Source organism: Gopherus evgoodei, unplaced genomic scaffold (genome assembly GCF_007399415.2).
Source record: "Gopherus evgoodei ecotype Sinaloan lineage unplaced genomic scaffold, rGopEvg1_v1.p scaffold_34_arrow_ctg1, whole genome shotgun sequence".
NCBI classification, from domain to species: domain Eukaryota; kingdom Metazoa; phylum Chordata; order Testudines; family Testudinidae; genus Gopherus; species Gopherus evgoodei.
The window spans coordinates 1,167,139-1,190,062 of record NW_022060016.1 but is presented as its reverse complement, the minus strand read 5'-3'; the positions used below and the strand labels follow the sequence as shown (position 1 = coordinate 1,190,062).

The 22,924-nt window shown below is 59.1% G+C and overlaps 1 protein-coding gene across 5 annotated transcripts; it reads left to right on the top strand.

Annotated features, from left to right (window-relative positions):
- Window positions 1-78: 78 nt before the first annotated feature.
- On the top strand, window positions 79-22,924 carry RINL (Ras and Rab interactor like). 5 transcript variants are annotated; one of them, XM_030544404.1, is made up of 13 exons: window positions 79-1,150; window positions 2,850-2,929; window positions 4,592-4,730; window positions 6,719-6,884; window positions 7,468-7,585; window positions 11,207-11,279; window positions 11,959-12,047; window positions 12,582-12,941; window positions 13,335-13,961; window positions 15,992-16,306; window positions 17,033-17,161; window positions 17,593-17,756; window positions 21,387-22,924. In XM_030544404.1, exons 3-13 carry the CDS (start codon window positions 4,684-4,686, stop codon window positions 21,702-21,704), a joined length of 2,406 nt encoding a protein of 801 aa, XP_030400264.1. In that variant the 5' UTR covers window positions 79-1,150; window positions 2,850-2,929; window positions 4,592-4,683; the 3' UTR covers window positions 21,705-22,924. The 5 variants fall into 5 exon arrangements, with proteins under 5 accessions (XP_030400264.1, XP_030400263.1, XP_030400265.1 ...); XM_030544403.1 differs by having other exon boundaries at window positions 2,798-2,929; XM_030544405.1 differs by lacking the exon at window positions 2,850-2,929.

Genomic DNA, 22,924 nt, shown 5'->3' with positions numbered 1-22,924 from the left:
GCGTTGGCTTTTGGGTCTCTCTCCCTCTGAAATGAATGTATAAAGGAAAATCGAATTTTGTACAGAGTCGTAGATGGTCCTGGTGCGTGGAGGTATTGGCCCATATTCTGTCAGTCTGGTGTAAATCCAGAGTGACTTGCTTAACTTCAAAGAATCCGTGTATAAACAACTGTCCTGCCCCAGAGGTGGCTGCATTTCAATGCTGACACCATCCCAGGATCCTTGTATAAAGAGTTGCCACGACCTACCCTGGGGTGGTGTCATCTCTGCATCCTAGAGGGAATGAGGGCGTGGGGGGCAGTGTTAGGCCGTGGCTTATGACTGAGACCCAGGTTCAATTCCTGTCTCTGCTGTGGACTTCCTGTGTGACCGTGCCCACAGGAAGTGGCCCTTAGCTGCTCCGTGCCTCAGTTTCCCTATCTGTGTAAAGGGGGTGGTAAAGCTGCCCTGCCTCATAGGCAGGATAAATCTGTTAAAGAGGGTGAAGCGGGTTGAGATCTGGTAAAGAAGAAACAGACATAGTTTCTGTTACTTATAGACGCGCTGGTGCGACTAGGAGCGGATTTAGCTGAGATCAGAATCCAGCCCAAGTTTCCTTCCCCTTGTGGAACTCGTCCTGCTGGCTGCAGTGCGGACAGGCTTAGGCCCTGAGTCAGAGGTTTCTTGCCGGGAGGCGAGGCCATGGCCCTCTGCGCTTGGCGTGTGTCACTTCAGGAGGGCAACTCTGCGTTTCTATCCTCATTCTGCAGATGGGGAAATTGAGGCACACAGAGTGGGAGGAGTGACGGGCCCCAGGCCAAATTGAGAACCCAGAAGTCCCAGCTCCCACCCTCCCATGCTGTAACCGCTAGGCTCCACTCTCCTCCCAGAGCTGGGGCAAGCACCAGCCGCCCTGCCTCTCCTCCGCCTAGGGTGCCAATGCTGGAGCAGGCCAGGCGAGCTCCTGTCAGAGGCAGCAAGTCCAGGCAAGCGGCAGGGTTACAAAACCCCTTCGGCTGCAAGACCGGAACAGACACAAACCAAACAGCATCCTGGTTTGGCCTGCAGGGAGGGGCCAGGGGCTCTCACGTCCCTTCCCAGCAGTGCAGGGACAGAGCGGGCGTCGAAACAGCTCTGGTGACTGTGGCTGAGCTGTGGAGGGACGGAGCAGGTATGTACTGAGCTGCAGAAGGGAAGTAGAACTGTCGTCGGCAGATAGGGGCTAGTGGTTAGAACGGGGGAGGAGGGGGAGCCAGGACTCCTGGGTTCTGCCCCTGGCCTAGGGGGTGTGTATGTGTGTGCATGGTGCTGGGAGCCAGGACTCCTGGGTTCTGCCCTTGGCTCGGGGAGGGTGGTGGGGGTCAGGACTGCTGGGTTTTGCCCTTGGCTTTGGGAGCGGGGATGAGGTCTCTGGGTTGGAGCAGGGGCGGGGCTGGGAGCCAAGACTCTTGGGTTCTGCCCCTGGCTTTGGGAGCGGGGATGAGGTCTCTGGGCTGGAGCAGGGACCGGGCCGGGAGCCAGGACTCCTGGGTTCTGCCCCCAGCTCAGGGAGGTCAAGGGCACTATGGGTTGGAGCAGGCCTGGGGCACTCCCAAGTCTAGCTGACTGTGGTATTAGCAGTCGGGCTTTTGTGGTCGGACTCGGGCAGGGGAGCTCTGCTTCACTTCTGATCCATCCTTTCCTGCTGCTTGGAAGAAAGAACCCAACACTGCCCCAGCCCCACTTACTGCCTCAGTCTCCCCCTCCGCCAGCCCATCTCACCCTGTGGACGGCTGCCTCTAAGACAGGCCGGGTTCCCTGCCACGGGGCAGCTGTAATTTGCAGCTCTGCCTTTCCCCAGCTGTGCCCGATGGCTGTGGGGCGAGCAGCTGAGCTGGGCCCTAGATTGCCCCCCTTTGCCCCCTGCCTGGGTAACCGAGCGATTCCCCCTGGTGGAGGTGATGGGGAAGGACTCCCCTCGCCCCCCCGCTGGGATAGTCCTGGCGGGGGCAGGTAGAGCGTTTCCCGCTCTTCACCCACAGCCCAACCCATGGCCGGAGGCCGGCCCCAGCCAGTGGCGTTTTTAGCCGGGGAGGGAAAGCGGCTACGTGTTTTCCTGTCGCAGGCTGAGGGTGGGAGGAGACAGAAAGTTACAGAGATGCTGAGCGAGGGGAGAACGCGCAGGAGCACTGGGGGCTGGGGGGAGGGTTTGGATCAGATGGGCCCAAGAGCCCAGTGTGGGCACCCAGCCGGGATACCAGGCTAGATGGGTCCATGGCTCTGATGGGGGGGGGAGGGGAGCAATGGAAGGTCTGGGGGGGAATTGCTCCAGTAGATCCTTTCCCTCCCCCCGGTCCCCCGTCCCACACAGGCCCCAGCACCCGAGTGCAAGAGCCAGCACTCCCGGGGCTGGCCCCCACCTGAGCTTTGCTGCGTAGATGTGAGCTCAGATAAAGGAGGCGCGGGAGGAAATGCGAAACCCTTCACGGGCCTCGCAGGCTGGGTCCCTTTTTGCAGCATCCCTGCAGGGCTGTGCACCTGTTGGGACAGCGCTGGGCTCCCTCCGCACCAGCTGTGCCGGTGCCCCTCACCCCCCGACCCACAGCCCCCTGCTAGCCTAGCCCAGGGCCCATCCTGAGCTATGGATGCCGAAGAACCTGGCCCTTTTGTCCACGCTGTCCCGGGGGGAGTCGCCTGAGGGCACCCCGCCCATGTCGCTGGCGCTCCCGGGTCCCAGCAGGCGCCAGATGTGTGACACCCAAACGTGCCGGTCCCTCCCCCTCCTCTCTCGCCTTCACACGTGCCCCATGGCCTTTCCCCTCCGCCCGGCCCTGCCCAGAGACCACGTGAAGGCTGCCGGAGGTATAATAACCACAGCCCTGGCATCACAGCCTTCGCTCCTTCGTCATCACCTCTCCCCAGCTCTCGTCCTCGCCGGAGATCTCCCCGCTGCTGCTTCTCCCTGCCCCAGGTAAGAGCCCCCTTGGCTTTGCTGAGTTCTTCCTTCGCTGGGTTTCTCCCGGCGGTGTCTGTCAGCAAAGGGCCCGAGTACCCGGGAGATCTGGGTGAAGGGAGGTGGGTCGGGCTGGGGCCCGTGGCCCCAGTGGAAAGACGGCCTCATCCGCAGCCCACTGGACTCCCAGTTGCTCCACATCGGACAGAAGTCGAAGCATCTCCAGCCGGGTGCCCACCAGCCGGCAGGGCCCTTCATCTGTCAGACGGCTGGCCGCCACAACACACAGCCAGCTCCCTCCCTGTAGTTCAGGCTAAGAAGCAGAGTGGCCCAGGGGGCTGGGATTCAGGAGAGCTGGGTTCTGGCCTCGGCTCTGCTGCGTGACCTCTGGCCAGTCATTGCTCCATGCCTCGGTTTCCCCTCCCACCCTTTGGCTATTGAGGGTGGAAGCTCTTTGGGGCAAGGGGCTATCTCTTGCCCTATGTCTGTGCAGCACCCTGCCCAATGGGGGCCCCGATCTCGGTCGGGGTCCGGGCAGCACCCAGCGCGACGGGGGCCCCAATCTCAGTCAGAGGCCTTTTGGTGCTACCATAATACACCTCATCAATTCCAAACCAATTTATGAGCCAGATCTCACTTAAGCCCCCAGAGTCTCCCTGGGCTCACGTTTACCGGGGAGGCGATGCTGGAACACACCCAGATGCTAGGGAGAGCAGAGGAACTGAAATAGGGGTTGCCATTACCCAGTGACTAAGCTTGGGGATGATTCCGCCTCCCCCGATGACACGCTGGGCGGATTGAAACCAGCGCTGGGTTTGTTTTGAAGCCTGGCGGCCCCCTTTGGAAATATGGGCTTGCAGGTGGGAGGGACGGGGTTGGGGGGGTTGAACCCAGCGAGGCTCCTGGGCCCTGGTCCAAGCACTCATTGGGAAGGCTCCCTTGGGCTTGACTGGAGAACAAGCACCCCAGAATTGGGCCCACGGAGGGGTCAGGAGGGGGCTGTTAACCCTTTACAAGCACACTCTAGAGACTGTGTCAAGGGGGACTCCAGGGAGTTTCAGGGGAGCGGGCGGCTCTCAGGAGTATGGGGGCCATGGAGTCAGGACTCAGTTGTGTCCTGTCCGGTGTAAGGCTGAGGGGCGTTGGCTCTGTGTCAGGAGGCGCTCCTGCTCCAGCGACCAACAAAGGACTCCAGTCCCCAGAAACGCCCAGCCCCTATTTGTATGTGCCTGTAGCACTTAGAGTCCCCCACTGGAAGCGGGGGCCCCCATTGCACCCCAGGAAGAGCTGGGCCTGCCAGGAGGCGCTCCCAGGCTGAATAGCCAATGCCTAGGACCAGAAAGTGTCAGGCTGGGTCCAATCCTATGAGGCTGTTATCCCACCCATGGGCAGTGGTAGCGCCACGCGGAATCATGGTTGTCCGGAAACAGGAGGTGTCCAATGAGGAGAACTGGCCCCCAGCAACATACCCCAACACAACTCGTGCGCCAGCTGTGTGTCTCGTTGACCAGGGGACAGGCCCATGCTGGGACCTCTGTGCTGTGCAGAGAGACACCTAGAGGCTGAAGTGGGTAATGCAAGTCAGAGTAACACTGCAGCAGGCAGGGGGGCAACACCCCTCCACACAATGGCCCTTCATGCCCCCTCTGCCCCCATTACAAAGTTGTCTCCTACTTGCAGAGGGATCTGGCTCCTAAATGCATCCTGGGACGCAGGTTTCCGAGCAAGCCGCCTCTGCTGATGGGTTAGTTACAGCTGCTGGGCTATAAAGGATGCCTCACGATGTCGATCCTTCGGGGGCTGGGAACAATGATAGCAGGTAAGCAAACCTCTAGACAGGAGTGAGTCCGTATATCCAGCCAAGCTTTGGACAGTACCTATGCAACCACTGCCCTCTGCTGCATGGCACCAGGGCCACTGCTGCATGTCATATGCCCTATCCTGGTTCCAGTCAATAGGGATTCCCCTTTAACTCGAGGGTCTGAGCAAGAGGAGCTGGGTTCTAGCCCCCTTGGTGGGAGGGCTGGGGTTGTGCTAAGTTCTGCAGCTTGGCCCAGCCCTCGCTCTGCTGTTTGGGACATCCAGAAGCAAAACTTTTCCTTTGAGGGGCCCAAGATAGGGGGTGGATGGGGACAGTAAGGCCAGGGCCAGATGGGGTGGATGGGGGAAACTGAGGCAGTTCCACAGATACCTTCCCTTCCTGGTTCTGCTCTTCCCCCATGCACAAGTTGGTGCTTCCCAGGTCAAGCTGGGAGCGGGTTTGATGGGATTTCAAGATGTGTGGATATGCAGAGCCCGAGGTTTGGGACGGGGGAGAGGTGTAGGCTGAGGTGCAGGAGGTGGTGTGTGCATGCCCCCCTTTCCTGGTTTACACACTTTTCAGGGAGCCCTTTGAATGCATGTTCAGACCATTGCAACTTTCTACCCTCCCTTGGCTTTGGGGAGCCCCCACACGGCAGGGCCTTCACCTCCCCCTAGTCCCTAGAGGCCTGGAAATGCGCCATGGTTGGGGTGGGGGGAGGAGAGCATGGCTGGGTGGCTTTTTCAGCCGTTACAAAGGGTGTGTGGGTGGAGGTAGCCGTCACGTGGTGGAGCCGTGTTCCTTTCGCAGTGGGGCTGGGTAGGCGTCCCTCGCAGGATGATGGGGAGTTGCGCGTGTGTCCCTCCATCCCACGCGCAGCTCGGCGCCAGGAGAAGCAATTGTCTGTAGCTTCTGGCTCCGTTTGGCAACGTTTAGGGTCCAAGTTGGGGCCAGAGCAGCCCTGGGAAAGGGGGCGACACTACGGTTACGGGGTGCAGAGAAATTTGGTGCCTCTGATTCATTAGGTATGCTGAGGCCCTACCCCCCTGTTTCACCTCAGTTACGGATTTTGCGGGGGCTGATATTAGGGTCCCCCCCCGTCAGTCCTGATGGGGTGTGAGATAAAATATTATAGTAGCACCTAGATACCACAACTGAGCCTGGGGGACCTCTAATGCCAGGCACTGCAAAGAGCCCCCCAACCAAGATTGGCCCCCCCCATCATGCCAGGGCCTGGCCTGAGCCCCCCACCACTTAGGTTGGGGGAATCCTGTTATCCTGGGAGCTGCACTAACCCCCCTGACCAAGATTGGGGCCCCCATCATGCTGGGCACCGCACAGACCCTCCCTAAGCAAGATCGGGGTCCCCCTGTCATGCCAGGTGCAGCAGCACCCCCTCCTTTCCCCCTGCCAGATATCAGGGGTCCCCATTGTGCCTGGCACTGCACGGACACATAATAAGAGACAGTCCCTGCCCCCAATGAGTTTGCCATCTAACTAGACAAAGGAGAAGGGACATGGTGCCTGTTTACAAGTGGGGAAACTGAGGCACAGCGGAATGCCGTGACTCACCCAGGGAGCTGGGGATTGACCCAACATGCCCTGAGTGCCACCCAGTGCCTTAAATGCTTGACACGTGTGTGCATGTGTATTTCAAGCTACGGTCCAGTGGTTGCTCGGATCCTTAGGAACTGATACAGTGCAGAGAGGTCTTTGCTGTGGGCAGGGGGGGTAGAGAACACTCCCACCTCCTGCTCTGAAGAGCTGTGGGCCTGGGCTGGGATCTCCTGCGACCAGCTAGAACCCAGGCATCCAGGACACCCAACTACGGCTTTTCATGCCCCGCTAAATTCGACTACACGAGCAGGAGCGTGGACAGCGCTGCTGCATCGGCCAGTGGGAGGCTAGCCATAGGCACCACCACACCCTCTCATTGGCTGGACGGCCCTCCAAGGGGTGGCCGATGCCCACCCCCAGCTCAATGCCTCTTGTGTGTTTGTGCACAGCCCCCAGCGTCTGCTGCAGAATGGCCAGTGCCAGGCCCCAGCGGGAGGCCAGCCCCTGCCCCCCCTGACACTCCTGGACAGGCTCCTGCTGACCCGGGGGCTCTGGCAGCTGCTCAGCCTGGGCCCGGAGCAAGCCACGGAGCTGCTGAGGATGCAGCCGCCTGGGGTAAGTGGCTGGCCAGGGGTGTGGGACCAGGCAGGGCTATAAGGTGGTGCTTGGGTGGAGCTCTAAGGTGGGTGGGACTTTAAGCTGTGAGGTGGGTGGGGCTGTAAGGAGGTGGCTGGGTGGGGCTGTAAGGAGGTGGATGGGTGGGGCTGTAAGCAGGTGGGTGGGGCTTTAAGGAGGCAGCTGGGTGGGGCTGTAAGCAGGTGGGCGGGGCTTTAAGGAGGCAGCTGGGTGGGGCTGTAAACAGGTGGGCGGGGCTGTAAACATGTGGCTGAGTGGGGCTGTAACTGGGGGTTAGGGGCTACACCCTCATCTTGTCCTCACTCCTGCCATGTGGAGGGTTGGCACTGGGGTGGCTAATGCCCTGGGGCTGCCATTAGCACCATTCCTGGCTGGCAGGGGTCAGACTGGGAACTACACGCTTTGGGAACAAACCAAGCCCTGTGGGGCGTGGAGAGAGCCAAACTGCCCCCCGTCTCAGCTGGGGACCCCACAAACTGGCCTCCAAAGCCAGGCCCTGGTGTCCAGCCAGACCCTCCGGCCTGTTCCCTTCCAAACCCACCAAACTCTCTCCTGTCCCCAGACGTTCCTAGTGACCGGCGCGGGGAGTGGGGAGCTCAAGGCACTGTCGGTGCAGAGCAGCGGAGAGGGGCACGGAGCTGGAGTCATCTGCCGTTTCCAGATCAAGGAGGATGACTCGGGTAAGTCAGGGCAGCCCTCGGGAGCCACATGCCTGGGCTCATGCAGTGCGTCAGCAGAGCCAGGGATAGAACCCAGGAGTCCTGGCTCTCAGCCCCCACTACTCTAACCACTAGACCCCACTCCCCTCCCCAAGCTGGGGATAGAACCCAAGAGTCCTGACTCCCAGCTCCCCCTGCACTAACCACTAGACACCACTCCCCTTTCTGAGCTGGGGAAAGAACCCAGGAGTCCTGGCTCCCATCCCCCCTACTCTAACCACTAGACACCACTCCACTTCTCGAGTGGGGGATAGAACCCAGGAGCTCTGACTCCCCACCCCCTCCTGCTCTAACCACTAGACACCACTCCCCTTTCAGAGCTGGGGAAAGAACCCAGGAGTCCTGGCTCCCAGCCGCCCCCGCTCTAACCACTAGACCGCATTCCTCTCCCAGAGATGGGAATAGAACCCAGGAGTCCGGACACCTAGTCCCCCTGCTCTGACCACTAGACCCTGCTCCCCTCCCCGAGCTGGGCATAGAACCCAGCAGTCCAGACATCAGTTCTTCCTGCTCTAACCACTAGTCCCTACTGCCTCAACAACAGCTGGATAATACAACCCGCCCATAAAGTCCTGAGGTCTGTGACATCGTTTCCTCCTGCTGTACAAGAAAAAGGAAGGGCCCCACCTATAGCAACAGCCCGAAGGGGGAAGGATCTGATGCCATGCTGGGGACCCTGGGGAAAGGCTGCAGACTAGACCCACCCAACCCCCAGACTGCAGCTGGCTGCTCCCAAAGGCAATGCTGCTCTGGGTTTCAGCACAAGCCTCTGAGCTCAACCCCTGCCCAGCTCATGTTTCCTTGGTGAGGTATGTGGGCAGGGCCGGCGCTACCATTTAGGCGACCTAGGCAATGGCCTAGGGTGCCAGAATTTGGGGGGGGGGCGCTATTTTGCTGGGGAGGGCGGCACGCAGGTCCGGTGGACCTACCGCAGTCATTTCAGTGGACAGTGTGCTGGTCTAAAGGCTCCGGCGGACCTACCGCAGTCATGCCTGCGACAGCTCCACCAGAGCCTTTCCAGCAGCGGACTGTCCGCTGGCATGAGTGCGGTAGGTCCACCGGACCCGCGGGGGGGCGGCGAAATGGCCGTCCGCCTAGGGCGTCAGAAACCCTGGTGCCGCTCCTGTATGTGGGGCAGGAAAGGGCAGCACCCAGCTAGGGAGGAGTTCAGTCTAGTGGTTAGAGCCGGGAGCTGGGAGCCAGGACTCCTGGGTTCTATCCCCGGCTCTGGGAGGGGAGTGGTGTCTAGTGGTTAGAGCAGGGGGGTGAGCTGGGAGTCAAACCTCCTGGTTCTTTTCTCCTAATTCACTGTGTAGCCGTGAGAAACTCTGTTCACCTCTCTGTGCCTCAGTTTCCCCCCATTTACGGCTTCTTAGTGGGGAGGTTAAATCATCCCCCTTTTTAGGATAGATGGGGTAAAATGAGGCATGGGAAGTTGACAGCTCTTGACCCAAGATCGTACAGAGGGAGGGAGCAGGGAAGGGGATTGGACCCAGGATTCCTGGGTTCCCATTCCCAGCCAGCAGCGCCTTTGCCTCCATCAACCCATTTCCTTCTTCGTGGTAAAGGAGCTGAGGATGGATGGATGGAACCCAGGTGTCCGAGCTCCCTGTCTGGTGCTCCTGCCAGGCCTCTCTCAAAGGTGCATCTGGCTTGGCAGCCCAGGGGGATTGCAGGTTGTGGACCTCTCATAGCTGAGGGTTTTGGAAGTATGGGGACCTGTGAACCTGCTGGGGAGAGGAGGCAGCCGCCGGAGGTGAAGAAGACACAGTGTGGAGAGCTTGGCTTGGTGCAGAGCTGGCTGGAGGGGGGAAACTGAGACACAGAGCAATGGCAGGTCTGGGCCCAAGGTCAAGCAGGTGGATAGAAAAATCTCCCCCACCCTCACTCCTGGGTTCTATCCCCAGCCAGAACCTCCATCAGCCCCAAGGTTAGTGATGTGAAGACCTCAGCCAGGCCCACGCTCCCACCCTGTGCTGGCATCGGGGCAGCCTGTCGTAGCTTCCTCCTCGCTTCTGGGAAGTGTCGGGGCAGCTTATCTCTGCAGACTTGCTCTGTGCCCGGGGCGGGGGTTACTCGGGGCAGTCCTGAAGGGAACGGACCGGGGTACTGCCACGCTGGAGCTAGCCAGGGCCTCGGTCTTGCCCCTGAGGGGTCGATGTGGACCACGGCTGGGAGCATCAGGAAACAGCCCAGGCTTGTACCTGATTTAAACGAGTGCCGGACAGTGCCAGATAGTGGTTAGAGCTGGGGCAGGAGTGGGGGGAGTGGGTGTCAGGATTCCTGGGTTCTCTCCCCAGCTCTGGGAGGGCAGTTGGGGTCTAGTGCAGATGTTCTCAAACTGTGGTCCGGGGACCGCCAGTGAGTTCCATTCAGGTGGTTCGTGGCTAGTTCCCTCTAAGGGCCGGACTGGGCTCCTATTCCCTGGGAGGCTGCACACCAGAGAATGACGCACGTGTAAGGTGAGGTGGTGGCCTTGGGGGGAACAGGGGGTCGGTGGGAGGGGTTGGTGGGATGAGAAGAGGGGGTGGGGGGAATTGGGGACGTACAGGACTGTGGCGGGCAGAGAAAGAGGCGACTTTCCCCAGCTCTGCGGCTGTGGCTGCCGGGGAGAGACCCCCCCCTCCTTCCCAGCCTCAGCTGGGGGGCTGCCGCGGCAGGGGAGAGCGGGAGAGACCCCCCCTCCTTCCCAGCCCCAGCTGGGCGCTGCCGCGGCAGGGGAGAGCGGGAGAGACCCCCCCCTCCTTCCTAGCCTCAGCTGGGGGGCTGCCGCGGCAGGGGAGAGCGGGAGAGACCCCCCCTCCTTCCCAGCCCCAGCTGGGCGCTGCCGCGGCAGGGGAGAGAGGGCACTTGCATCACATTAGAAAGGTAAAACTACTGATATGAAAACGAGCTGTGTTTTTATTTGTAGAACAAAAAGGTTGTTGATTATTAAGGTTGTTTTTAAATATAGCGCTTTTATCCAAAGCGCTTTACAATAGTTAGCTAATGGTACAAACGACATTTGGAAAGATCATTAAATGGTCCGCCGAGACCCTGAGCAATTTTCAGGTGGTCCACAGGGAAAGAGAAGTTTGAGAACCACTGTTCTAGGAGTTAGAGCAGGGAGGGGGCTGGTTGTCAGGACTCCAGAGTTCTCTCTCCAGCTCTGGGAGGGGAGTGGGGTCTAGTGGGTAAAGCGGGGCTGGGACTGGGAGCCAGGATTCCTGAGTTCCTTTCCTGCTCTGCCATGGACTCTCCGCGTCATCTTGTTTCTTCATTTCTTAGTGCGTCTGATTCACCATTGGGCACTTGGGATCAGGGAGGGTTTCTGGCAGTCTGGTGCTATGGGGAGCAGGTCAGGTACTGGAGGCCCCGTCACTCAAATCGCCCCCCACTCACCCTTTGGAACCAGCCTGAGCTGTGACATGCCCCACCCCAGAACAAGCTGCTTCTTAAGAGCTCAAGAGACTCTCCCGACTGGGGAAAACTTCCAGCTGGCTTCTGCTGTCAGGCAAGCCTCCTGGATCCCCCCCTGCCCCCCAGCCTCTCGGCTGCACTGGGGTCCTGCTCTGTGTCTCAGATCCCATCTTTCTCTTCCAGCTGTTTGCCTGGAAGGGTCCCAACTGCGCTTCCTGGGTCTACTGGAACTGGTCGCCTTCCTATCTGTGAGCAGGTGAGCGGGGCTGGGGAACGGGACGGGAGGGGACAGGTGACACTTCCCCTGAGTCTCTGCTCTCCTGTCCCCAGGGCTGGGCCTTTGCCTCTATCAGTTAGGGGCTGGGAGCCAGGACTCCTGGGTTCTCTCTCCAGCTCTGGGAGGAGAGTGGGGTCTAGTGGGTAGAGACAGGACTCCTGACACCCTCCACCACTCAACTCTTAAAGACCCAGTAACCTGCCCCCACCCCCAGTCAGGTGAAAAGTACTCAGCTGAGGGGATGTGGATGTGTGATGGGGGAGGTGTGCCCTTCAGGGATGGGGGCATCGCGGACCCCTAGCCCAGTGCTCCGGGAAGGAGAAGTCATGGGCGCTGGCCTGGGTTTGAGGAAGCTGCGGGGGTGGGGGCAGGGTGGCCACGGTGACTTCCTCCTGCAGCCGCCCAGTGTGGGGCTTGCCCCTCCTCTGCAGTACCCCTGCTTCTTCCATTCCAGGCGTCTGGGGGGGGCCCTGGCCAGTTTGGGCATCGGGGGGGGGATTGGATGGTGCCAGGAGGGCAGGTCCCTGGCCGGAGCGGGCGTCCGGGGGGGTTGGATGGCACCAGGAGGGCAGGGCCCTGGCTGGTGCGGGCGTCGGGGGGGGTCCCCCTTCTCCCTGCGGCCCTCCACTAACCGACTCCTGGTCTCTCTTGCTTGCAGGGACGTGTTGCCCCTCCCGCTGCGGCTCCCGGCCACCTTGCAACGCCTCGGCAGGGCCGAGCTGGACGCCTGTGCAGCCCTGGGCATGAGTGAGTGCTCGCCCGAGGGCGATTTCACCCCCAGCCAGGGCCTCTGTGAGGAAGCCAGACATCTTCACTTGGGGGAGGGGAGGGGCTGCGGGAATGGGGTCATGTTGGGTCAGTGTCCAACCTCTGTATGGAGCTGGGTGAGAGAGAGCCCAGGAATCCTGCCTCCCAGCCCCCTTGCTCTAGCCACTAGACCCCACTCCCCTACCAGAGCTGGGAATAGAACCCAGGAGTCCTGGCTTCCAGCCCCCCTGCTCTAACCACTAGACCCCACTCCTCTACCAGAGCTGGGAACAGAACCCAGGAATCCTGCCTCCCAGCCCCCCTGCTCTAACCACTAGACACCACTCCCTTCCCAGATCTGGGATAGAACCCGGGAGTCCTGACTTCCTCCCCACCCCACCCCACTTTAATAAGCCCCAGAGCATGAGAGTGGGGCAGAGCATGAGAGTGGGGCACACAGCACGGACCCCACCAGCCGGGTTCCGTCTGCCCATGGGCTCACATCTGTCTCCTGCTGCCCGGTGTCCCTGGCAGGGTTCTGGAGTCCTCCCTTTAAGCCATCGGCCACAGGCGAGGAAGAGGGAGAGAACATGGGGTCCAGCCCCGAGCCCCCCAATCTCCCAGAGAGTAGCGGCCCAGCCTGCTGCATCCGGGTGACGTCGGAGGACGGGGCGCTCTGCATCATCAACCCGCTCTTCTTGTCGGAGCACAGCAGCGAGGGCTGGCTCCCTGCCGGGGTACCGCCCCCGTTCCACCTGCCTGAGAGAGGGGGCACCATCCGGCTGAGGAACGGGCAAGGGCCCGGCCTGTTGGACAAGCCGCTGGCACCCGCCAGCACTGAGACAGACCAGCTGGGAGCCCCAGAGCCCGGGAAAGAGGGGGAGCCGGGCAAAGGTCAGTGCCAGAGGCAGAGCTGTTGGGATCGGGCTTGGAGGGCAGGTGGGTGGTGGGACACAGCGGGGTTGTGGCATCTGGGTAACGCCTACCCTGGCTGACCCTTAGTGCCTGGGCCGCTCCCTTTCCCCTCTCCCACAGGGCTCCCCCGCATATTGCAGGCTCCTGGGGGGTGGAACTGCCCTGCACTCAGGATCAGAGGTAGGGAGGGAGGCGGCCAGCTAGACTAGAAGGAGTCGCTCCCTTTTGCGGCAAGCCTTGTAGTAGGTTGTTATCCTGGGAATCCCATCCTCTATGGGGCGTTGGCCGGGGCAATGGGTGCAAGCCGCACTCCAGGGGGCTGCCACTGAGGGAGTGAGACCAGTCCCTCAGCGCCCCCGCTCTCCCCTACAGGTGATGATGCCCCACCAGCCTCAGTGAAACGGAAGCTACTGGTGCGCCGTCCGGCCTGGAACATGTCTGAGGACTTGCCGTCCCCACCGCCAGCCGAGAGGCAGGAGGGCCCGGCTTCCCCGCACCGGGTCTCTTGGATCGAGGGGGCCTCAGACGCGCCCTGGGTGCTGAAGAAGTCCTACTCAGAGTCATCACTGCTGGGCCCCCGGGACAGCCTGCTCCTGCCGCCCATCCCTGAGCTGGACTCGCTGTCGGTCAGCAGCGTGGAAGAGGAGGCTGATGCTCACCCGGCCACGCCCCGCAAGAAGCACCAGTCGGCGGCGCTGCCGGGACGGGTCCTGCACCGGCTGTCGGCCGTGGGCAGTGCCCTGACCAGCTTCCTCTCGGCTGAGCGCCAGCTGGCCAAGCGGGTCCAGGAGTTGACGCAGGAGCCGGCCTCCTATGTTGGGGGCCTGGTGCAGAACTTCGTGGGGCACATGCTGCGGGGCGGGGCGGCCCGGCACCCCACCAGCACCGACCTGCTGCAGGAAATCCGCCAGATGATCAGCAGCCTCAAGGGCTACCTGTGTGAGAGCTCGGAGCTGCAGGACACCTGGGAGTACGGGGACCTCGAGGAGATGGACCTGGGTACGGGGGGGGGGGGGTCCGCTGGGTATGGGAGTTGCTGGATGGGGGGGTGTCAAAGGGGTGGGGGGCATCAGCTGGGAACTGGGCATGTGGCTCAAGGGGGTAGGGTGTCTGTGAGCTGGGATGGGGAAGCATCTGGGACCTGGGTTTTAGTGGCAGTGGCTGGAGGCTGGGTATGTGGGGTCAGTAAGATGGGGGGCTGGGAGCTGGGTATGGGGGGGGCGGGAGGATGGGAATTGGCTGGGAGCTGGGGGGGGCAGGAGGATCCCACCTTGAGGTCACTGCTTTAGATCCAACCTGTGCCAGCAGCCCCCCTCCAATGATTTCCCCCCCTCCCCCAGGCCTCTTGCGTTGAAGAAGATTGCTGGGTCTCAGCCTGCTTCCTGGCTGCACAATTTCTCAGCAGAGTGCCCAAGGCCTGAACAGGCCACAGACAGATTTTACCTCCCACTCCCCCCATTGCCGGGGTGGGGGTGTGACACGTTAGGGAGGGGGGTTGTCCAGACTCCACCCAATCTTGGTTGGCTCCTGCAATTGGTGGGGGGAAAGGCCCCTGAATAGATCCCCCCCCCAAGATGGAGCCTGTCACGGGTAAGCTATAAGCACCCCCACCCCCCTGGGGTTATAAATAGTCCCTCCAGGAAGAGAAGTGCTGTCTATAAATGCAGCCAGAAAGGCCACTGTGGTCAAATCACCCCCAGCCCGCTGCAGCATCCGCTCCTGCTCCGGGGCGTCAGTACTCGCTTGGGCAGGAAGCTGAGGGCTGGGGGGAATTAGGGGGGCCAGAAGGGAGGAGAACTCTTAAAGGGGAACCAAGCCTGGCCCCTTGGTGCTGGGGGGGGGGGGCCCAGAGGCTCCCCCCGCTCCCAGGGGAGGACAGCTTGGTGCCAGGGCCGGGGAGCCAGGTGGCTCGGGCAGGGTAGCGGGAAATGGGTCCCAGCTCCACACGATGGTGCAGAGTTCGGTGTTAGCGATGCTTTAACGGAGAGAACAAAGTGCTTTGGGGTTGGTGTGTGCGGTGCCGCACTCCCCTCCCCCTCCCCGAGCTGGGGAGAGAACCCAGGAGTCCTGGCTCCCAGCCCCCTCTGCTCTAGCCATTAGCCCCATTCCCCTCCCAGAGCTGGGGAGAGAACCGAGATATCCTGGCTCCCAGCCCCCTGTGCTCTAACCCAGTGGTCCCCAACGTGGTGCCCGCGGGCGGGGCATTTATGTGCCCCCGCCTAGTGCCCAGCAGGGGACCTGCCAGGGGCAGAGAACTCAGGCTGCGGGCACGATGTTCTCTGTTCCCAACAGGTGCAGGGCCCGCCTAGTGCCCAGCAGGGGAGAGAAGCCGCAGCCCCACGCCTGCCAGGGACAGAGAACTTGGGGGCTGCAGGCTGCAGGCTCCGGTGTCCTCGGTCCCTGGCAGGTGCGGGGCCGCGGCTTAAGCCGGGGAGAAGCCACGGCCCTGCGCCTGCCGGGAACAGAGAACTCGGGGGCTGCAGGCAGGTGCGGGGCCCACCTGCCCAGCAGAGAAGAGAATCTGGGGTCTCGCGCCTGCTGGGGACAGAGTGCTCCAGGGATGCGGGCACCGGTGTTCTCTGTCCTCGTGGCTTTTCTCCGGCTTCTCTCTCCTCTCTGGATTCACATATTATGTAATATTAAGGGGGGGGCTTTGTATTATTTAATGTACAAATCAAAATAAGCCTTGACAAATTGTTGGCACCAGGCACACTTTTCTGCGAACATGAATGTGCTAATGGTCACACAAAGGTTGGCGACCACTGCTCTAACCACTAGCCCCCACTCCCTTCCCAGAGCTGGGGAGAGAAACCAAGAGTCCTGGTTCCCAGCCCCCCTGCTCTAACCACTAGACACCACTCCTCTTGTCACTTTTGCAGCTGCCTCTGCCCTCCTGGGCCCCAGCCCCCATGTAGCAGGCCCAATGGAGACGAGGTTCCTGATCCGGAGCCCCCAAACTCTTGCCCTGTGCTGCACACCCCCTGCCTGACCCCCCCCCCTCCCCTCTCTCCACACACCTCCCCCCCCAGGCTCTGTGGTGGAGGCAGCCCTGTACAAGTGTGTCCTGAAGCCGCTGCGGGACTGCATCTACGGCCAGCTCCTGGAGTTCCACAGCCGGGACGGGAGCCTGCAGAAGCTGCGCGATCACCAGCTGACCATGGGCCGCCAGAGCCTGGCGGAGCTGGGGGTGACGGCCAGCGTCCCCGACGCCCCAGCCCTCGAGCGCATCCAGGCCAAGCTGCTCCAGATGCACCAGGCCTACTCGCCCAAGAAGAAGGAGGCCCAGCTGCTCAAGGCCTGCAAGCTGATCTACGAGGCCATGAACCATGGCACGGGCGGCAAGGGTAGGGGAGGCTGCCCGGGGCTGCCAGGGAAACCTGCCCCCCGCTCCGGGGGAATCCTCACTACCACGTGGGAACCCACTTCGCTAGCCCCCGAAGATAGTGTCGTACCCCCTCCCTGAGACAGCCCTGTCTGCCCCTGTCCCTGCGAATTGTGTCTGTGCTGTCATCTCCGCCCCCAGCCTTGATGGTCTGTTTCAGGCGGGGGGGCGGGAGGGGATTGTGTGGGATACCGTGGTCATCCTGTAACTTGGGGTATTGGGACTGGCCCCTGCAGGGGGGATGGAATTGGTCCCCCCCCCAGGGAATTGGGACTGGCCCGTGCGGGGGGGAGGGGATCGGCCCCCCTGGGGTATTGGGACTGGTCCCTGTGGGGGGTGGGATCAACCCCCTCCCCCCGGTATTGGCTGGTCCCTGCGAGGGTGGGATTGGTCGCCCTGGGGTATTGGGACTGGTCCCTGTGGGGGGGTGGGATCAACCCCCTCCCCCCGGTATTGGCTGGTCCCTGCGGGGTTGGGATCGGTCCCTCTGGGGTATTGGGACTGGCCCCTGTGGGGGGGTGGGATCAACCCCCTCCCCCCGGTATTGGCTGGTCCCTGCGAGGGTGGGATTGGTCGCCCTGGGGTATTGGGACTGGCCCCTGCGGGGGTGGGGTCGAGACCCCGCCCCCCAGGGTATTGGGACTGGCGCCACGGGGGGCATTCTCACTGCATGTCTCTCTCTGCTCAGAGCTCTACGGGGCGGACGACTTCCTGCCTGTGCTGACCTACGTCCTGGTGAAGTGCGACATCGTCGCGGTGCAGCTGGACGTGGAGTACATGATGGAGCTGCTGGACCCCAGCCAGCTGCAGGGAGAAGGTCAGAGCCCTTGCCCCATCCCTTCCCAGCTGGGCTGGGGACCTGCGGCTGCTCCTGGACACCCCTGCTAGGGGTGAACCTGCAGCCGGGCTGGCTGACCCGGTGGCTTGTAGGGTTGGGAGCTGGCCGCTGAGGTCGAAGCATGCCCTGGTCAGCAGTGCCCAGGGGACCCCCCAATGGCTCCTTGGCTGAGCTGAGTTTGTGGGGTCTCGCATGACTTGGGGGGAAGCTGGTGCTACCCGACTGCCTTGCAGCTCAGGATTGTGAGTGAGAAGCAAACAGGCCATGGAGACTGTAGGAGGGGTCTCCCTTCACTGGCAGCAGTAATAGGCCTTTTATCCTCTCTGTGAGCGAGCCCCTAGCACTGACGGGCATGCCCACGGGCCCCTGACATCTGAGCCCTACATTCCTCCCCCCGCCCCCCCTTGCAGGCGGCTACTACCTCACCACCTGGTTCGGGGCTCTTTACCACATCAGCAACTTCCAGTCAGCCATGGTAACCCGGCAGATCAGCATTGAAGCGCAGGACTCCATCCACCGGTGGCAGCGCCGGCGCACCATCCACCACAACCAACACAACCGGCGCCGCTCCCAGGTAGAGGCAGCTGCTTCAGGGAGGTCGCCGCTCTAAGGGGGCTCCTGGGTTCTCTACCTGCCTCTGGTGGGGGTGGCTAGTGGTTAGAATGGAGGGAATGGGGGGCAGGACTCCAGGGTCCTATGCCCAACTCTGCAAAGAGAGTGGGGTCTAGTGGTTATAGCAGGGACAAGAATGGGAGTAGGACTCTGGGTTACTTCTAGCTTTGGGAGGGGTCTAGTGGATCAAAGCAGCAGTGCAGGCTGGGAGTCAGGACTCCTGGGTTCTTTCACTGGGTCTAGAAGGGTAGCATGGTCTACTGGTTACAACAGGGGGTACAGGGAGCCAGGGTTCCTGGGTTCTTTGGCCCTGACTTGCTGGGTAATCTTGGGGGTCAGTCCCTTCGCCTCTCTGTGACTCAGTTTCCCCATCTGTGAAAAATGGGATGATCGGTTTATTCTGAGCAAGGACACGCAACCGTGAACGAAAGCATGAATTCGCAGTCGCCTTGGGAACATGTCAAATGCATCGCTACACCTCTACCCCGATATAACGCTGTCCTCGGGAGCCAAAAAATCTTACCACATTAGAGGTGAAACCACATTATATCAAACTTGCTTTGATCTGCCGGAGTGCGCAGCCCCCCCCCCCGCCCCGGAGCACTGCTTTACCGCGTTATATCTGAATTCATGTTATATCGGGTCGCGTTATATCGGGGTAGAGGTGTAGAAGCAGAAAAGACAGGAGAGTGAGCCGTGTGCAGCAGGTACGTGAACTGGGAATCTGGGATTCCAATGAACCAATCCCAGAGTGCTTAATACTATGGAGAAGTGGGTTCTCAGTGTGTTTCAGAACATGTATATAAGCTAGATAATAACTTTGTACTCCAGATGCCCCTTACCTCTGGGGCTGATCAGCGCTGCATAGTTCTGCTGCTTGCCCATAAACCAGAGTGACAAGTTCATAGTTGAGCGTTCTACAGACCCATATTTTGGGGAAGCCCCTGGGGCTGGAAGGACTAATGGGCTTCTGGGTGTTACAATGAGCTGTCGTGCATGTCTGTGCACCATTCCTCTTCCCCCTCCGCACGGAGATGGAATTGCTCAGCTGTGCGTGTGTCATAGACCCAACATGAAAAGCTAAGGGAGATTCTCCTTCATCTCCAGTGCTTCGGGAACAGCGGGGTCTGAGTTTTAGTCTTGCCCGCCATCCTGTTGTTAGCAGCAGCCCACCGAGAGGCGGCCTGTGGCTACCAGCCATGTGTCTGGCCTAGGCTCCTCCTAGAAGTCAGGGTCATAAAGTCTCGCCTTCTTAAAGGCACATCACCCTTATTCACAGAGAGAATGGTGAAGACGGAAGGCTGAGTAACAAAGTTTCACTCTATGTAAAGCTATCAAGTTTGTAAATGTTAATGAGTTAGTCACAGCTGCCTCGAATGGTTGACTCTTTCTCTTGATCCACCTGTGGTTGGTTATTAGGTGTATTACGGTAGCACCTAGAGGCCTCAGTTGAGATAGGGCCCCTGTTGTGCCAGGCGCTGCACAGTCAGAGGCAGCTCCTGCTCCAAAGAGCTTACATGCTAAATAGACATAAGAACATAAGAACAGCCCTACTGGGTCAGACCAAGGGTCCTTCTACCCCGGAATCCTGTCTTCCGACAGTGGCCAATGCCAGGTGCCCCAGAGGGAACGAACAGAGCAAAGAATCATCAAATGATCCATCCCGTCGCCCATTCCCAGCTTCTGGCAAACAGAGGCTAGGGACACCATCCCTGCCCAGCCTGGCTAATAGCCATTAATGGATCTATCTCCATGAATTTATCTAGGTCTTTTTTGAACCCTGTTATGGTCTTGCCAGAGGATGTTGTGAAGGCCAAGGAGTTCCACAGGCTGACTGTGCATTGTGTGAAGAAATACTTCCTTTTATTTGTTATAAGCCTGGTGCCTATTAATTTCATTTGGTGACCCCTAGTTGTTGCGTTATGAGTAGTAAACCACACTTCCTTATCTACTTTCTCCACACCAGTCATGATTTTATAGACTTCTAGCATATCCCCCCTTAGCTGTCTCTTTTTCCAAGCTGAAAAGTCCAAGTCTTTTTAATCTCTCCTCCTACAGAAGCCGTTCCATATCCCTACTCATTTTTGTTGTTCTTTTCTGAACCTTTTCCAATTCCAATATATCTTTTCTGAGATGATGCAACCACATCTGCACACAGTATTCCACATGTGGGCGTGCCATGGATTTATATAGAGGCAACATGATATTTTCTGTCCTATTATCAATCCCTTTCTTGATTACTCCCAGCATTCTGTTCACTTTTTTGACTGCCGCTGCGCACTGTGTGGATGTTTTCAGGGAACTATCCACAGTGATTCCAAGATCTCTCTCTTGCGCGGTAACAGCTAATTTTAGACCCCAGCATTTTTTATATATATAGTTCGGAATATGTTTTCCAATGTGCATTCCTTTGCATTTATCAACATTAAATTTCATCTGCCATTTTGTTACCTAGTTTTGAGAGATCCTTTTGTAGCTCTTCGCAGTCTGTCTGGGATTTAACTATTGGGTAGTTTTGTATTGTCTGCAAATTTTGCCATCTCACTGTTTAGCCCTTTTTCCAGATCATTTATGAATATGTTGACTAGAACTGGGCCCAGAAGAGACCCATGAGGTACACCACTATTTACCTTTCTCCATTCGGAAAACTGACCATTTATTCCTACCCTTTGTTTCCTATCTTTTAACCAGTTACCAATCCAGGAGAGAACCTTCCCTCTTACCTCGTAGCAGCTTACTTTGCATAAGAGCCTTTGGTGAGGGACCTTGTCAAAGGCTTTCTGAAAATCTAAATACACTATATCCACTGGATCCCCTTGGTCCACATGCTTGTTGACGCCCAAAGAATTCTAGTAGATTGGTGAGGCGTGATTTCCCTTTACTAAAACCATGTCGACTCTTCCTCAACAAATTATCTTCATCTCTGTGTCTGACAATTTTGTTCTTTACTATAGTTTCAACCAGTTTGCCCGGTACTGAAGTCAGGCTTACAGGCCTGTAATTGCTGGGGTCTCCTCTGGAGCTGTTTTTAAAAATTGGTGTCACATTAGCTGTCCTCCAGTCATCTGGTACAGAAGCTGATCAAAATGAGAGGTTATAGACTACAGTTAGTAGTTCTCAACTGTGAAATTGCAGTTCCTTCAGAACTCTTGGGTGATACCATCTGGTCCTGGTGACTTATTGCTGTTTAATTTATCAATTTGTTCCAAAACTTCCTCTAATGATCCCTCAGTCTGGGACAGTTCCTCAGATCTGTTTTGGGAATCTCAGGTTTGGGAATCTCCCTCACATCCTCATCCGTGAAGACTGATGCAACAAATTCATTTAGTTTCTCTGCAATGGCCTTATCGTCCTTGAGTGCTCCTTTAGCACCTCCCACCTAGACAAAGAGTGGGAGGGGAAACTGAGGCACGGAACGGGGACAGGACTTGTCCAAGATCACTCAGCAGGAATAGAGCCCAGATCTTGCAAGTCCCAGTCTAGTGTCCTACACACTCTCTCTCTGTAATCTGATCTATCGTATGTACAGGGTGCCCATAACCATAGCCTCTGGTCTGCTTGATTTATCTTTTTCCCTCTCTCCTTCTCTTAGGACATTCTCTACGTCTCCTTCCAAGAGCCCTTCACGAACCAGAAGGCCATCCCCGTCCCTGCCCACATGACAGCAGCCTCACTGTGTGTGATATGCAGCAAGAAATATGGCGTCTCCAACCCAGAGGCCTATGGTCTCTTCCTGGTGACGGATAGCACCTCCCAGCTCCTGGCGGGGGACAGTCTCCCCCAGCAGATCCGCTCGGCGTCCCTCAAATCCCAAAGCGCCTCTTGCTGCTTCGTTTACAAGCTGAAGGGAGAGGACCCGGAAGCCCCATCAGAGGGCAATGGCCTGCGTCCTGCTCAGGAACCAATATAAGGCCGGTGGAGAGACGGTGCAATCAGAGGCTGCCTGGATGGAAGCGTCCAGTCCGTGCATCCAAAGTCCAGTGACCTCGGGACTGAGGCTGGACTCTTCCAGTGCCTCCCAGGTCCTAATATGTCGGGACGCCTGGGTTAAAAGCAAACTCAAACTTCCCAAGGATCGGAGCAAACAGGTGCTGGAACGGCCAGCGGAAGCGTGGAAGCCCCATTGACTTATAACTAGGAATGGCCGAAGACCAGGGGAACTGACTGGGGAGGGGACAATCCTACCGTGGCTAGAGCGGATGGGGCACCCCCATCTTTGCAGGGCACAGCTCGGGGGAGTAAGTGTCCTGAGCTGGGATGGCCTTTCCTTCTCTCAGAACTCTACGAGCCTTGGGGCCCTGTTGGTCATGTCGGCTCCCAGCTGCAGCCCAGGGCAGGGGCAGGGATGATTCAGGATGCTGCGGTCCGGCGCGCAGGAACTGTTCGGCTCTAGCTGGCTGCCTGAGCGGCGGCGGGGTGGGCATGTACCGTATGGGTTTGGGAGGCCACAGCCCAGGGAGAAAGGGTGAGAAGAGCTGCCCCTCTGTGAGCAAACTCAGCCAGGAGGCAAGGGAAAAACAAATCTAATATCCTCTCCGGGGCAGGGCTGGCAAACATCGCCCAAGGGGCATGGTAGGGGATAGGGGTGGGGAAAGAGGCAGCTTGCCTTGAATCTTCGTCCATCCCAGGGGCTGCACCAGACCCCCTCACACCTCCAAATCCAGATGAATGTAACTAACCAGCCCTTTAGTTCCCCCCACAATCTGAGGCTGTTCCAATACCATGCTGGGAGCTTTACCACTTCTCTCTAGGGCCAGGAACCCAGCTCGTGGGAATCCCTCCTTAAAGGGGAAGTGACCTTAAACTTGTGAACCTTCTGCCTACATCAGGGGCTATATATTTATAAGACCTTCCCCCCATCAAGGGAGGGCTATAAAAAGGACTTTGGCCCACTTGGTTACTCTTTCTTTAAATAAAAAAAGAGAACCTCTGAAAACGCAAGGCCTGGCGGAGCGTGGGTGGGAGGGTTTGTGGTTGTTATTCAGTGTATTACGGTACATACGCAGGGTGAGGGATAGGGCTTAGGCCCAGCCGCTGGCAATGCGAATTAAGCATCTAAGTTCTTTTTGAGGCCCTGGGCCTAAATGGACAAAGGAGGGGAGGGGGAACTGAGGCACAAAATGGGGGAGG

Coding starts and splice junctions, on each gene's coding strand:
- RINL (XM_030544405.1), top strand. CDS start 4,684: ATGCCTCACGATGTCGATCCTTCGGGGGCTGGGAACAATGATAGCAG. Junction 6,885..7,467: donor TGAGGATGCAGCCGCCTGGG/GTAAGTGGCTGG, acceptor TCCTGTCCCCAG/ACGTTCCTAGTGACCGGCGC. Junction 17,162..17,592: donor CAGCCAGCTGCAGGGAGAAG/GTCAGAGCCCTT, acceptor CCCCCCTTGCAG/GCGGCTACTACCTCACCACC.